The sequence below is a fragment of the Typopeltis vanoorti genome, chromosome 5 (genome assembly GCF_054136105.1).
Source record: "Typopeltis vanoorti isolate ZY-2024b chromosome 5, IOZ_Tvanoo_1.0, whole genome shotgun sequence".
Lineage (NCBI taxonomy): Eukaryota > Metazoa > Arthropoda > Arachnida > Uropygi > Thelyphonidae > Typopeltis > Typopeltis vanoorti.
This window is the reverse complement of record NC_143553.1, coordinates 94,997,501-95,015,029: the sequence shown is the minus strand read 5'-3', so window position 1 is coordinate 95,015,029 and position 17,529 is coordinate 94,997,501. Positions and strand designations below refer to the sequence as shown.

Genomic DNA, 17,529 nt, shown 5'->3' with positions numbered 1-17,529 from the left:
AAGATTTACAAACAATAGTTCACCCAAACCACGGACAAACACCAATAATAAAAGTTTCGTATCTCACAAAAATAACGCGCGCAAGCATACGATTTATCTATAAGCGACACTGCCCAAACGAGCAGTGTCGGAATCACTTGTAACGTGTAATCATAAGCGCAAAAGAATATCGGCGAGTCTAGTTGCAATTGGCCGAACGTGATAATTCCGACACTGCGTTAGATCGCAGTGCATTTGTTTCGTAATCTAAAGCGTTAATCGAACAATTCCAATTATTAACTATTCAATCAATGTCGAAACATAAGCTGTAACCTTTAACATGTTGTATTGCAGTTATATAATGCTGTAAGCATTGTTATTATTTATAAACACAAACAAAATTTAATTTTTTCATTTTTTCCTTGGGGGTGCTGCAGTGTCGCAGTGCTTAATGTACGAGATGCCATTGATGGGAAGTGTACCTTATTTCGCACAGAGCCTATCATATTTTTCATATATGAAATGAAAAATATGATACAGTAGGATTCCTGGGAAACAAAACTAAATAACAGACGTTACTCTACATTACATATCGGGTTACTTACAGATTGCCATTCTTCTTCCTCCTCCTTTCGTCCATGTGTTGTTTTCTTAACTTCCTTTGCTTTCTTCAGTTGTTCTTCAGCCTTAAATAAAATTATTGTAAGTGAGATGTACCTCTTATAATAGTTAACATTGAATTTGAATATATTTATTATTAAATGCATTTCTATAATTATTTGGAGTCATGTTTAATAATTGTTTCATGTATCGTTAAAATGTATGGATTATTTATATAGCAATACTTACTTGTTTATAGAGGGGTGATGCCCCTACTTTTACAAACTGTAGGGGGTTATGGGCAGGTTTAGTAGAAGAACTAGGCACTTTACGGGTAGCGATTTGTTCTGTACTCTCTCCAGATACTTGGCGAGAATGCCCGCTGTTGGTCTCTCCAACTCTACCGTTACTGTTTATACTGTCGGAGGAAGGGGATCTTGCGTGGCTCCAATTAGAAGAGCCGCCATTACATAAACTCTGGGATCTTGATCGTGGAACTGCAGGAGGTCGAGAATGCTCTTCTTCGTATGGGCGATCAAATGTTGCTGAATATCTGGTCGTTGCTGGCATGATTAGGGTCGAGGTTTCGTAGTGAATTCAGTTCGTCGAAGGTATCTCTGTGAAAAAGAAAATTCGTAGGTAAGGAAATTGAAGATTTTAAAAAAGACATAGCTAACAAGAATAAAAAAAAAATAATAATAAAATAAAATAAAACACTTACAAGTAAGCAGTGGCGTTGCTAGCGCTTTTGCCACCTGGGACGGTCCCTGAATTTGCCGCTTCTCTCAATACACACCGAAAATGCTACAAAAAGTCAAAACGACGTATAGAGTAAGGTTCAAAATACCACCCGGGGAGGACTCCCCCTCCTCACCCCCCCTAACTACGCCACTGCAAGTAAGCATATACAAGAAAGCTGATATGTGATCTTTAATCCAAAAGTATCATAACAGTAATATATCCTAAGTAAATAATAAGTAATTTTAGATAATACGTATTAATGCTAATTCAAGTATATTATTTAATTAATCAGGAACAGATTTAAATTATAATAATATAAGCACACTGAAAGCCTTGCATTGAGCTGAGATAGCAAAAATAAGAGCGGAGATTTTTCTAGCGTAGTACATATGATAACGTAATCTCTTGCGTAAACGTTCATGATAATAAATTTTTATTTAAAATGTTAAATTCATTTATAGTTCCTTTGTAATAATATAAATATGCAACCAGCGCAGTCTCAATAGCCTCACTTATTATACCGACTGTGTCGAAATATTAATTTGAATACTATACTATAATGCAAATTAACTCCAGTATATTTGTTCTCATTGCTATCTTTTTCTTCGATTGAGTTCATTTCCACATCCTCTTGACATTATGCTATGATTAATTGCATGATAATGTTTCGTTGTTGATTCGCTCTACTTTTAAGAATTAATGAACACTGCCGTAAAAATATCCATATATCACAAACCTGTTAACAGATGTCGACACTATCGCTCCAACGCACTTGAATTGTTGAAGAACAAATGAAAGAAAAACCAATTACGAATCTTGGTCAAGGCCAACAGGTTACGTGGTTTCATATAATTTAATATGTTAACAATTACGGTGTATGGAATGGACGGGATTTATTATTTTACTTTACTTAACTAATTATTCTGCCTGGCAGGTAAAAGCTATTTGTTTATTATGTTCAGAGAACGAAGGTCAATGCGAAAAACAGAATAATAATAACAAATGTATTTGTAATACCATAATCAAATCAATAAACAGCCGTGCCTTGTACAGTAATGTACAAGTAGAGAGCAGTATATCAAATTGGCCGCGTGAATGGCGTATTAGCTCTCCAACCAACAGTGTAAGTTAATTCGAAGGTAGCAGATGATTTTCATTGCCCTGTTTGATTCAACCACCACCATGTTTACTGGAGGACTGAAACAACTTTAAAAGAAAAGGTTCATGTTTGATTTATACAGTAGGATTCAGATTATCTAGCCTTTAGCCTGATCATGATACTAATATTAATGTACTACTGCAGTCTTTTGTGGTGGGATTCGCATAAAAAGATATCATGCTAATTATTCAGTATTCCCATGTTTACTAAACTCTTTCCCCATGACTATCTTTAATATATTATCATGAAGTGTTGTGTGTTATCATCAGGATTTCTGCAGAAGATATTGTAAGAGCATTCTCCGTTTAATCTAATATAAATTACTTACTTTGAAGCCGGTTTAAATAATATACCATAAATCGACACAATTAGTATATAATAATCACCCAAGCTTGATTTGCTTCCACAGTCTTAAGTAAAAGGCTGGTTATATTCCACTAATTCGAGCCTTACCCAAGAGCGTATGAGTTATGGAAATACTTTCTGAAAATGAATGCTGTGCCGAACAAAGCGGCCTTTTGCGGCTGCCCGATTTTTAATCCATCTAACTCGAGTTCTTCTAGATGTTTTTTTCAATGTTTTAGAGATGGCGCCTAAAGCACCTATTATTATGGAAACAACTTTCGTTTTCTTTTGCCAGATTCGTTCAACCTCGACTTGCAACGCGCGATACTTTATAATTTTTTCAGTTTCTTTGTCGTCAATCCGACTATCTCCTGGTACTGATATTTCGATAAACCTAACACCCTTGTTTTCACTTTTTTCAACCACACTATTATATCGGGTGTATTACATTCCAAGCTTTTGTCAGTCTAGATTTTGAAATCCCAGAGTATATATATATATATACATGTGTGTGTCATTGGTTAGTGGGGTAGCGATGCTACTTTATTTGAGAATTATTATAGAAGAAGGAGGTTTCCAGTTTCCTCTCTTTTCCGATGGTATACTATGTCTATAGAAATGTGTATTCACGGGCACGGTTTGTCTGTTTTGAAGGATGAAATACCCAAGTTTCCAGGAGAATAAAACCTTTCCCCTTTGGATAAGACCAGCTAATTTACCTCTGACTGAAAATTCACTTAGCTAAGGGAATTCGAACTCAGGGGCTCTGTCGAAACCAACTGAGCTATGAAAGTTCAGCGTCGTTATTGAACTGTAATTATTGAGACTTTCGGTGAAATTGTTGTTTTGTTATTGTATGAACGTTATATTTTTATGCTTAAAAATAGGTATTGCAGTTTGAGATTTAAATGAAAAAAAATACAATATAGAATTTTGACTTTTTTTTTTTTTTTGAGCATAAAAGGATGGTTGAGGGTAAGTTAAGCACATAAAATGAGGGTTGTTCGGACTTATGCATAAGCTAGCCAAGCTACCTCCTTCAGCCTCGCATTGAAAAGCGCCTCTTCCTCAGAACTCAGTATAGATAACCGAAAATTTACACAGTAGAGAGGGGGCTCTTAAAAGTTATAGCTTAGGTCCATAACAGCCTTAAATCAGGCTCCGAGATGCCTATCAGAACTTATTCCGGAACATCACGTTTTTTTTGTTTTGTTGATTTGTTTGTATTTTTTTATTATTATTATTATTATTATTATTATTATTATTATTATTATTATTATTATTAAATATATTAAACATACATCTCTCTTTTTCTAATCAAAAACGAAATATACGCACAGATTTACTTAGTATCTTAGGCATTGTTGCTCTTTTTTTTTTTTTTTTTTACCTTACATGATGCAAGTGTACCTCATGTGTAATGAGTCATGTGGACAGTCATGGTTGAAAGTGCCACCTACTAAATGCGTTTTCAGCTTTGAGGTCGTTTTGATCATTTACTTTCAAGCGTAATCGGTAGCCGTTAATTGTTCGCAGTATAGCAATAGGTGGAGCAACATTTCCTAAATGGATTTTCGAAGTCACGTAATTGTACTGCCGTCATTTAGGTTTCACGCATTGTGATGGCCAATAAAAGAAAGGAAGCATTCCTAAACAAAATCAGTTTCTAGGAATGAAAGATTATGAAATAAAGGCAAAGAATTTGAGAACTCCAAAGTCTCTGACCTCTGTGTCATACCAGTATTTAGCGACCGTAGGAAATGACTGTTCATATTTGGACAAACAATGAGAGAGCGAGAGAGGGAGAGAGAGAGAAAGAGAGAGAGAGAATTCTTAGAACTGTTACATAAAATTATATTAACACATGAACAGTTTTTTTGTTATTACAGCGATGATTACGATACCACATATTTTAGGTAATGTTTCAAACGTAAAACTAAAACCCATCCTTCTTCACTACAAGTATTTATTTATTGATTGATTATTTACTTTTTTTTTATTCAGTCAAAACAGACCTGAAATTATGCTTTTCAGCGAAATGTTCGTTCAGTATAAAATCGCTATAAACTAAATTAGAGATAGTCAGTTCTTTTTGGCAACGTACCAAGATACAGAATAGAGAAATATTTGTATGAGCATGTTTAGTCGGCTGGCTTTTTACACACACCGGCACCTGTTGGTACTAAACGGTCATAAATCTTCTCTCCGAAGGATCAGGTTTGGCTGTAATTCATTTAGAAATACTGACTTGAACGAGGACATTCAGTCAATAGCACCCGGCACTTTTGATCCTTCACTCTTATGCCAAACAGTGCAATGCTGAGTTGTGGAAAAAGAAAAGGCTCTACAGTAACAGATCATATGTTGCGATTTGTGTTATTTGGAGAAAAGCGAGCACTACAGTGTACTTAGCGAAATTATTGGTAAAAAAGTATAAATTCTAATGGTGGTTAGTGAACAGCTTGAGGTTATTAGTTATGCCCATATTTTAACGTTATAGCTGTTAGGAGTATACAAGAAAATGAAACTAATTTGACTAATCCCAATTCAAAGTAACTTAATAAATTTAAAGAATATTTAGTCAAGATGAATTTAAATATATTCTTTTATTTTTCATTTCACATTCTGTGTTTTACAAACACAGAATGTGAAACTATTACCATTATGATTAGAAAGCTATTAACCCTTTTTTAATGTATCTGTCACTTTAACATGCACCGTTCACTTAATATCATTAAAATTAATTCCCTGTCAGATTTTTGCGCTACTGTCTGAATAAACTGTAGATATATCAGAGGGGAAAATTAATCGACCTATTAGACTTTGCAACCTGTTAGCTTTAACTATAGAATTTTAATAATTGACTAATCATTAAAATTCTTTGCAACGTGTCTTTGGAAAAGAAATAATATACTGTATACTTCTACAAGCCAATGTACTTGCTACCAACGCAAAAAAAGTTTGCAATGGTAAGAAGTATATTGACTTGTAGAAAACGAAGTTCTAGCTTCTGTATGCAGTTTTTATTTAGTCACGTGTAGCAACTTTTTTTTTACAGATGAGGTTATCTGTATTTTTTAATTTTTAAAAAAGAGATTAAAAAAGAGAAATTTCGATAAAATATCAGAGATGTGGCATATCACTTGAAGGTAGACTGAGAGAACATAACCTGCACTGCCTGGTAATCAGAAGAAAAGTGACATGATTGAGAAGTTTTTGAGGGGTTCTACCTATACTGATAATCGAAAGATTTTTTCAAAGGGCAAAAAGAAAGGACAAGGATAAGAGGCTGTCCCTAGAAATTGCATAAAAGAATGGAAAGTAAGAAATGACAGAAAACAGTTTGTATGGAGAATGGCGGACGAGCGAAATGCGTTGCCAGATGAGGTGAGTACACAGTTTAAAGTGGCTAACCTTGATATAGTTAGATTAAAGGAAAAGGTTTCTGACTACAAGGAAGCGTAATGTAAAACAACAACAACATTACTCTTTCCGAGCCATTGAAAACGCATTTCTTCTAGAAGTGACACAGTTCATCGTCTTTTCTTGGTTGATTTTAAATGTAGACCTATTTTGATCAGTGTCCAAAGCGTGTGGCTTCCTAACTACATACTTACTTTTGAGACCAACCCATTGAGCTCAACTTACTAAATTTTAATCAGTGAAAAATGTTCATGAATACCACAGATTATTCCAGTAATTCTATTTGAATACAAAACTCACGGATTTATTATATATATATATATATATATATATATATATATTATTTATTTATTTTACTTTATTTATTTATTTAGTGTTTGAAATCGGTAGGCAACGGTAATGCGCTACATGTTAGGATATATGCATTTATATGCATTTATTTGCATGGTCTATGGCCGATTTACTAGAACAAAAATTTGAGTTTATTTCGTTAGTAAAATTTCTATTTGCTACAGCCAAAGATTGATTAATTCTGGAATCGTACGACAAAAAGGGCTAGACAAAACTCCTCTAATTGCAAACTAGAATCGAACCTATAATGGTCTTTCTTCTGCAACTTAAGGGATATTATAAGTTATCACCGAGATATATCACTGATTATTCATCATATGTTATGAACAATTTCGCATTTCAGGAAGATTTTCATATAATGAAATAGTATTTTGTTTATTCATCGCCTTGACGCTTGACTACAATGCCATTGCTTTTTTTCAATCAATATTTCTTGAACTACATCAGGGCTATACGTGTTTAAATTTTCTGTAACATTTAATACATACCTTGGTTTTCAATAAAATATTTGTATTAACATTCCGAATTCAATATTTAATTATTATTTTGCTCCAGATGTACACAAATAATTTTTATGCTTTAAATATATCTTTATCTGAATCATAATTAATAGAATTAATAGTATAACTTAATAGAATATGATAACACTGTAAAAATTTAATTTTGTAAGCTCAAGTCTTAGAAACGAATGCGCTGCTTGCAAATGCAAACTATCCATGCATGCTTTCCTCCATTGGATTGTTAAGTCGTCAAGTATATGCAATTTTTTTTACGCTACTTTCAGTGATCATTCAAGATGTGTGATTATGAATAGCTGCCAAATTATGAATTGCGAATGGTGCTATCTGTTGAAAAACAACTACTGTAAGTAGTAACACTGTTTAAAAGAGTCAACGTCCGTAGCTCATCCTTATGGTCCTTGACCTTCGGTAGTCACTGAATGTGACGAAATATGAAGGCTGAATGTGATGCTACATACGGGAACTGATTAGTTACATAATACTGAGGAAAACACACACACACACACACACACACACAAATGCGTGTACAAACTTATTGAGGTGATAGAAATGACTTGATGAAACGTAATGGTGTAATTAATTAGTAAACGTTTTTGAAGATAAGTGAATCCCCTCACCTGTTAAGTCAATTAATTATCTTCCAATCACTCAAGAGGGATGGTATTTAATACTATCGGCAAATTTTCCTGAAAGGAAAGCATGCAATTTAATACTTGAAGTTATATCGATTCTAATTCTGTAAGCACACTTTCGCTCGACGTGTTATCCATATAATGAATTCCATCCTACCCAAGAAGTTTTGGAAACCTACAGAACATTAATGAGGTGGCCGGTAGGCAGAACATTTACGAACCCTTCTCTCTATATATCAATATAAATATTTTCTATGCCAAGAGAGTGACGTCATCCAGAGCGATGGCCATCATCCAATACCCAGATGTCACAAATATCCATTCCATAGCGAGATTCGAACCATAGCCTTTGATGACAAAGAAGAAACGACTTATTGAATTTCAGAATTGAATCACCTATTGAATCTCAGGCAAATTAAGATTAAGGAATTATTAGTACTATTCTTATTATTTATCTAATTTTTTAGCCAAATACGCATAACTGGATAATCTAAGCATCAAGTATTAGATATATCGAAGAATAAAGACTGTCATATAATAGGAAAATATTTTATATAAGAATCCCACATTAGCCATTTTATTTTTGTTTTATTCTTGATATGAACGATGCTTGTAACAGACAATTCAACAGTTCAACTTAATCACACGAAGTTCTTTCGGCTAACTAAATCGTGTTAATTTTAATAAAGTACCCATCTCAAACTTTTCCCCAATCAACCTGACTGCTGAAATTTAAATTTTGCTTCTTCCGGTATAAGTTACTTGTAACACAACACCTTGATGTTTCTTTCCTACACGTACTGTTCTTATTCTTCATAGTTTCTCGGACCCTATGAATTTCAATATTTCACATGATACAATGCATTGAAAAGAGTTTGGCCACGCCTTCAGAGCATTTAGAATATTTGCAATTGTTCTACATTTCTATAAACAGAACTATATTGTGTACAGCAGTAAAGCAGTTTGTACTCGTCTAGTGGTCGTGGTGTAACGACACCATTTTAGATCCCTAAAAATAAATCCGTCACCTTGGCCCGCCTTCTGAAAAGGTTACACACCCTTGGCCTATAAGTTCGTCAGAAAAGGATTTACAACTATCTTTGCGAATGACGGAAATTAAACCTTACAGATTTATGAACATTAATATTATGTAAAAGCCAAAAGGGGGAAAAAGCTAAAGAAAATATCCGATGCTCTCCGTAGTAGACTGGTAGATTATTCCTATTCCGATGTTATACATAACAACAAGTGCTATTCCAGCATACTAGGAAAGAAAGAAAAAAAAAACTTTAAGAAAGGCATTATTTACTTCAGCTAGACTAATACGGGCTGAACAAATAATTCTCCGCCTTATCTGTACAACAATGTGTGTGTGTGTGTGTGTGTGTGTGTGTGTTCTTTCTACGTCTGCCTTTTGGCAAGTTCTTCGATAAGCATGAAACTAGCACACCGATATGCAGTACCGAAACACAATAGAAATAACTATTAGAAAACTTCAGTCATACATATCTGGTGGTGTAAAGGGGATAATGTGGAATAAGTGGCACAGGACATAAAAAAGAGTACTTGACACTAATGGTATTCTGAATACAGACTACAGCGTAGAACAATGGTCCAGGAAATACTAAAGGAAATTATCCTTTAGTTTTAAGTTAAATTTTTAAGCAAAGAAAATCGATGTCCGATAATACACAGAAAAAAATGCAGAAGATTTTTAGTCATGTGGAATTTGATTGGTTGTTCATAATATGGTTTGTTATGACTATCAGCCATGCAGTTACAGTACATTGGACCAGCAGAGTTAAAGTGTAAGGAACTAGGTCACTCCTTGTGAAGCATATAATAACTAGGAGCGTCGTCCTCTGAAGCGTGGTGCCTTCGCAACCCGATAATGGGCACCACGCAGTGTAAAATAAAATTTAAAAAAAAAAAAAAAAAACATTCTGTTGAGCGGTTTCTTTTACACTACACCCTTAAAAATGACTGATGTACAAGAAGAATAACACAGTAATGATATGTATATGTGTACATGTGTGTGTGTGTGTGTGTGTGTGTGAGTGTACTTTTTTCAAAACATTTCACTTTCGAAAACCTTGTGTGTGTTGGGGGGTGGGAGAGGGAGATGTCTTATGAAAAAAAAAAAAAAAAAGAGAAGAATTATATTTATTGTTTCACAATATTCCTATAAGGCCTTATCGGAATTAATTAATTAAGGGTAATTCTGTTAAAAACAATAATTAAACTAGTTTATACGATTCCAGAGAAAATTCTTCGAAGATTATACCAAGAACTTATACAATCAATTATTTTTTCTTTTTTTTTCTTCTTCCACATATAATATGCGTCGAGTAGCCAGTTTATTTTATTAGACACCCACCAGATAACAGAGAACCTTTAGAATAGCTCGATATATCAAGAAGGTTTAGAAAACAAAACAAAAAAAAAAGGTTTCAATGGAAAGTTTTTTCCATTGAAAAAGCCATAGAGCTCATTTTATCGCATTCCAATAATGCTTAATGAGATCGGGTTACTGAGGAGGGCAATCCATTAAGGGAAAAATCATTACCTTGTTCCTGAAACCATTCTTCGACGGCAGGTACAGTCTCTTTACTGTTTATGTTGCATGTAAAGGACGCATCCTGCAAGATAATAAAATATTTCAGACAGGATAAATGATGAACATGAATGGATGTATCTGTAATCAGGTAGACTACACTGTTCAGTCCACTCTGCTCTGTCAAGTGCCTAAGGAGTGTCAAAAATGCACTTCAGACAGTTCCTACATTGCCACTGCATTTCGTTAGTGTGACAAAGCCTGACGATTTCACAGGTTCGCAATATTATCCATTCTGTTTTCCATCCACATGACACAATTGGAAGGATTCATCATCACTCCCTGTGATTTTGTTCAGTCCTCTTGTGACCAGCGCTGATGCTCCTTCTCTCATCACAGTTCTTGCTTCCTTTGTTGGACAAACAGTCTCACCGCGTGTTTGTCATATCTCATTCGGAATAGTGCTTGGAGATAGTCGTATTATGAAGTCGCTTGATCAAATGTAGCAGTTAATTAGATTTTATCTGCCTATCGCATTAAAAAAAGATATAAAGGAAAATTAACGCATAAAAAATGAACTGAATGAGATAAAGGTGTATGTAGCCCTTATATAGTGTATGCAAGGGTGTATGTATGTTACCAGTAAACACAATAAACTTCCAGGAAATGTTATTTCCAAATAAATTCGTAAATTACGCAATCATATCCAACATTTTGTTCCCAAATATATACAATTCCAAGATATGAATGAATAGTTTGTGATCCTGAAGGATTATATCGCCACAGGATTTTATATCTTTTTCCATTTTTTAAGAGAGAGAGAGAATCAGAAAACTCTTCATTTGTTACATATATATCCGATGCCACAGTTTTTTTTAGAGATAAAAAGATGGCGTCCAGTCTTGCTTCCAAAAAAAGATGCGACAACAACGTCAATAAGACCTACCTAATCGCTAATTTAATCATCGGTGTGACATTTCATGGCCACTACCATCGTCTTATCTTATTTCACTGATTTTTTCCCCTAAAGCTATGTCAAAAACCAAGTCAACAAACATTCCTCTTGGAAGAGTAACTGAAGAATTAGAACAACGTATCAGTGAAGCCATAGCAACAATCAGCCAAGCAACTTCTAGATGTACAGAATAAAGAAGAATATTGCTTTACTGTGTGTAGAGGAGCGTGTAGACTCATGTTGAAATTGCTTAACTTGTTAATAATAAAAGTAAACTATATTGCGCAGAGTACGGTGCATCCGTAAAATTTTATTTAATTTTAAATCTTATTATGCATTTCATTCGTTAAATATTTAATGCGTATATATATGTATATCATGCATATCAGGAGAGTTATAGAGAATGCTCTTATTGATTGATAAAATGAGTACAAATGGAATAGTCAAGAGGGATGAGAGTAAAATAAGCATACATGTCTAATGTAGTTAGTTATTGTATGTTCTTTTATTTATAAATTTATATTCTATGAGTCAAATACGCCTATTTAATATTATATCTTCCTGGATGCCAAATGTAATTATATGATTTTTATTGTTATTATTTGCAAGGTAGTTATTATTCAAACTTGTCTGATAATTCCTGTGAAGCATGTATCCCTCCTGATTGTTGGCATGACGATCGAAATCGCAAATTGTTCCAATTACATGATTTGCACTTTGCAACCCTAAATTAAAATATAAAGAATACCTCGATGTAGCGCGCTGATAATCACAAATGACAGCATAATTAGTGTACATGAGACGCTTACCTACACATGTATTTCCCTTAGTCACATCTTAACATATAATCGGAAGAGAACACACACACACACACACACACACACACACACACACACACACACACACACACACACACACACACACACACACACACAAAAATACTGTTAGTAGCACTGACTGTCAACAAATCAGATGAACTGTGAAAAAATATTACCCGTAGAAGTGAATTCAGTTTATAGAATTTTGTCGGGGTCAATAAACACAACAATGTTATATAAAAAACATATGGAAATTGTATAGACAAACCTGAAGCTCAGAAATATATCCCCTCTAGCAACATCAAAATGGAACACTAACTACTGTATTTATCTATTTTTATCAAAATGCAGTTATTGAAGCGTAAGTATTTTATATATCTTTCGGTATTAACAATGTTAATACTGAAAAAAAAAATATATATATATATATGTATATGAATGGAAAATAATAAAAATATTTTCGTTCATTATTTATTAAACTTAGGTAGTGTTTGAAGTTATTGTGATTATTACATTTCAGATTTGAAATTAAATTTGCAAATGTTGAACGGGAAACCTCTACTTAAAAATTTCAGATTTTAACTCTAGTCAGACTTTGATTAGAAGCAACTCAGAATTGCCGCTATTTTTACAGCTGTGTACACTAATGAGGAAATCAGATAGAAAGCCGCCACTTGGATATCGGCTTTCTGACTAAGCTGAAAGTAGTTGTAGAAAAAAACACTTGATTATTTTTTTTATAATATTTGCATGAAATTGTACACATCGAATATCAAAATATTACACACTCCAGAGCAGAATCACAATGATCCAAATGTCCTTTGAAATGCTGTGCTTTATACTGTATTTCATGTGGTCGTCGGATTTTTCATTCGAAATAACACATCATATGAGCTTCTGTAGTCGGTTTCGACGACGCCCTTTGGTTTGAAAGACTTGGATTCGAATCCCGTCTAGCCAGTGTCATATAGTGGTGGAAGGGTTTCTCCCCCCCCCCCCTTCCCGGAAAATCGGACTTTTCATCCCCAAAACAGACAAACCAGCCAGAAGAACACACGCACACCATTGACATTCAAATACACTGCAGATAAGATTAACCGTCCTATGAGAACATTAAGTAGGTTTTCAAAGAAGCCAAGTTACTTGGTTGTGATAGACCGGTGTGTTATTCTATCCCATTTTTTCTGGAGTAACACTCCAGGAAAAATGGGATAGAATAACACACCGGTCTAGAGAGGAATAACTGCTCTATCATCGAATTAATAATGTTACTATGAAGCCGAGTTGCTACTATTAGGCTGAGGAGAAGAATTAATGATATATGTAGCTGCCGTAGAGGACTATATGACTAAAATAAAGCAAGGTAGAAAATGCTATTATTATCCGCATGATCTTTGGAGTCAGTTTCTGCTGGCCATCTGCCTAGCACAAACATCAACAAAACTACAAAACTCCTTTCCTAAAAACTAGTCAGCAACCTTGCGCAGTAAGACACCATAAGCAATTTAGAGTGATCCTTGAGTACTGTAGCATAATAACATTTCAGTAAGCCTTGAAAACGCTGTTTAAACCCAAGACCATACACTAGCTTTTGCGAATTCACAGTTTATTCTAAAAGAACCAGTTTAACATCCCAAATGTGGAATTCGCTGATTAACGTGGAACGGTATTAAAAGTTTAAGCGGTGTTGTTGAACTTTCGATAAAGATAACTAAAAAACTACATATATATATATATATATTTAAATTATATGTTATATGCTTAAAACTTTTATATTTAGAGTTATACCATAGCTGTCTATGACTCACTTGCGACTACATTTTTTATTGTTTGAAGCTTCAACCTAGGCCTAAACATTCTTTTATTTCTTATATTTCACTATTTACAAACTATATTCCGTTTGTTTTAAAATGTTTTAGCATTCGCAAATAATAATTACATATCCAAGATTTCATGCAGCGATTTGAAAAGTAAAACATGATTGCAAATCAGTGAACTGTTCACTTTATACAGACTAGAAATCAATAGTGTTATAAGATTGATTCAAAGCTGCCTCTTGAGTCCATTTGGGAACCGTGTGATGTGAAATATTTTCATAATCTTGTGACGAATACATCAATTTTCATTTTGTGGGTTCACCTCTTACTTAATCTTTTCGATAAAGAACTGATCCTCTTCTGGTCTCAAAAGGGTTAACAAGCTTTAACATTTGGTTATTATAATTTATTTATCTGTGTTTATTATTATTTTTCACAATTTTTTTTATTATTTATTATTATTTTTCACAATTGTGAAAAATAATAATAAATTTATTTTGAAATTTTCAAATGATTTGTCCAATGTAATATTTTACAGGTTCACTAAAGAGCGACCCAAACAATTGTTATCGAATTCTATTTTCTTCTTTCTCTCTTTGACTCTACAGTAAATGTTTGATCAAGACACTGAGGAAATAAAAATGCGCCTTATTTAATCTCATTGCTCATCCCATGAGAAAACTGTTGGCAGTACTCTTGCTTATCTTGCCAAACATCCAAAATATCTGGCGTCTGGGAACTCAGACAGGGCGATTTTGGAACTGATATCTTTCTACTGTACTGAACACACAAAGAAACCAATACTTTTTTTTTTGTTTGTTTTTTTGGTCTGGGATATGCAGGTCGTCTGGTAGTGTTATTACCTGCTATGACATTCCTTGGGACTGCAATTGTTTGGAATAGTTTTTGAGATAATCCTTTGACTGATTTATTGTTGTTGCTTATTTGATACTCTGCTAAGTCCATCTCTCTCTCTCTCTCTCTCTCTCTCTCTCTCTCTCTCTTGTGTATGTGTGTGTGGGGGGGGGGGGTGTTTAATCCCTTTTTTAGTATCGAGTTTACTAAACCCTTTTTAATTCAACTACAACTAAGCTTTGGTATATTTTTTCCCGATCTCTTACAGCAATAATATCATGTTCTTTATTTCAATCTAATGATTCTTTTTTTTCTTACTTTATTTAGACATATTTCATCTATTTTACTTAATTCTCTTTGGTTTTATTATGAAAGTGAAAATCTTCTGTCCATTAAAACAAATGAATTAGTATTAATAGTATCAGTCACACGATCGATTCCTTCGGTATCTTATTCACTTAGTGAAAAGAAAGATTAGGTTCAAACTTGCTCTTGAATCTTTCTCTTTCTTCATGGAAACCATGCAGTGGTGGTCATTATAGAGTCCACAATTATTATTTTTTAATTTATTTATTTATTTTTATCTTTCATATATAAAGCGAGCGCCATACACACAACTTTTTAGTCATTATCTGATTGTAAACAGTCACATTTCTCTATGGTGGAGTCTGAAGAACCATGCATCCTAGTTGGAAAAACTACAGTGGAATTCCATCAAGGAGGTTCATGAAAAAAGATTCTATAAAAGCGTTTAATTTACTACGATTAAACGCATTTGGAGGGATTTTTTTTCCATGAAATCGGGTTTTTCAAGTAGAAAGACACAGACCAGTCCAGTCAACAAAGATATGCATATTTTATGGCAACAATACCAGTCGATAAAGACAGTCAACGTATAGCATATATCAATTTTATAGGAAGGTCGATGATTAGACAGACATGTATTCCTGGAGACTACACATAGTGTTTAAGGTTTTTAAACCTTAAAAAGGTTTAAAAACCTTATGCCACTTCATGCCACTTCATGTCTGTATAGCAAGGTAATATAAATAAATAAATAAAAAATCCGCTAACGCCTTTTAGTCCTTATAGAGAGTAGACAAGGCTATTTTAGTGTTATTTGACTTTTGGAGACGAAGGGACAATTCAGTCTTCAGAGGTAATCAGTTAGAGATTACTGGTCCAAGACTATCACTAATTATAAATGGTATCGGATGAAAATAGGCAGTGTCGCATTAGGTTAGGGACCACGAAAGTGTCCCTAACTTTAACCTAACCAGTATATTATTTGTCTGAAATAGTATGGATTCTACGGTCAATTTTGTTGAATTTATGGAACAAAAACCTTAGTTTCTAGGAGATAAAACTCTGCTTGCCCTTGACAGAGATGGACTTACTCGGGAACCCGTCGAAGAAAGGGTTAGAAAAAGTTCCTCTAGTCGGCGACTAGATTCGAACTGAGAAAGGCTATCTTCGGGTGGCCTGATGCTATGAACTACACAGGCCTACCAAGATAATAAGGTTGCACCATTTACAAACATCACGCCATAGTTTTAGACTCTGGGGTCCTATAGTTGGATGAGGAAGTGTTAATCTACTTGGTCACCAAGACAGAATGACGAACACTCATCCAATGACCAATGATCCTACTTGCCTCGGCGTTAATTGTGAAACCATCTTGATTGCTTCTTGATGTATGCAGACTTTTAGATCATCCATTCTATTTCTTACATAAACTTATAGCGACTATATGAACTTACCGGTCTCATACGAAGCTGACAAGTGTTTTCAATGGGATAGTTGGTGATTTAAATTAGCGAAACAGACAAACCACCGGGAGTGTACCACCAGTACACCAAAATGACAATATATTACTTTCCTTTGGCAAATTCACCGTTTTATTGAAGTTTCGTCCATAGTTGGTAAAGTACTGTTAGATAAAAGTAAAAAAACTTTTAAAGGAAATAGTGTGTGCGTGCGTGCGTACGTGCGCGCTCCGAGAATAGTCGAACAAGAAAACATGGCATTTGATTCTGTTTTCTTTTGCTATCAAATGTGTTGATGTGAGAGGCCGACTATTCTTCGACAGATGGTTACAAGAATTACGCATCCAACAAACGAGAAAGTCGGTCAAACAGCTATTCAGTACAACAGTGGCCTATGAAGGAACATTGGAACGTACATTGCAGCTCTAGTTACGGATCAGGTATAATCAGTAGATGAACTCACCGAGTTCCGCTTCTTTCAGCTAAAAACAAAACTACGAATACATGAGTACAGCGAGAATACCAATAATTTATACTTGAGGAGTGGAAGAGGTCTTTCCTCGTTCGAACAGAAGAGGAACCAGGATATGCAGAGAAATTAGATTGAATCAATATACTCATTCTACATTCCAGATGAAATGCTGCTGCTCGAGGTGGTGTAGTGATGTGTCTTCTTGACACACGTCAGGTCCCAGTGATATCGGTGGAGCGACAGCTGAATGCTATACGCAAACAACGTTTTCGACCAGGTACTCCATTTATGTTTACAGTTTAATTTATCTGGTTACGGTTACTTACTTTCAGCAAGAGAACGCACAGATAATAATACATCCAGGTAAGCTCCTGTATTAGAAGCACATGAACACTCTTCCAGAAAAGCAACTCCTTAATCAGATCAGTTAAAATCTCGATTATGCGATATTATGTTATCGTAAATCACACTATCGCTGCAAGACCTTCACATTACACAGAATCATATGAATTATATTGAGAAAGGAAATTCAACAGTATAA

At 34.3% G+C, this 17,529-nt stretch overlaps 1 protein-coding gene across 5 annotated transcripts in view; it reads right to left on the bottom strand.

The window, feature by feature from the left end:
• Positions 1–17,529, bottom strand: part of LOC150106665 (uncharacterized) — a 272,404-nt gene that overhangs the window by 185,311 nt on the left and 69,564 nt on the right. For 4 of the 5 annotated variants that reach the window (XM_090393267.1, XM_090393264.1, XM_090393269.1 and 1 more), the window contains exons 2-3: positions 829–1,196; positions 585–665 (exon numbers count right to left, since the gene is read on the bottom strand). In XM_090393267.1, the coding sequence (XP_090249393.1) occupies positions 585–665; positions 829–1,149 (402 nt within the window). In that variant the 5' untranslated portion in view covers positions 1,150–1,196. Of the gene's footprint in view, positions 1–584; positions 666–828; positions 1,197–1,300; positions 1,384–17,529 lie in introns of all 5 variants that reach the window. The other variant, XM_090393265.1, reaches the window with a different exon arrangement.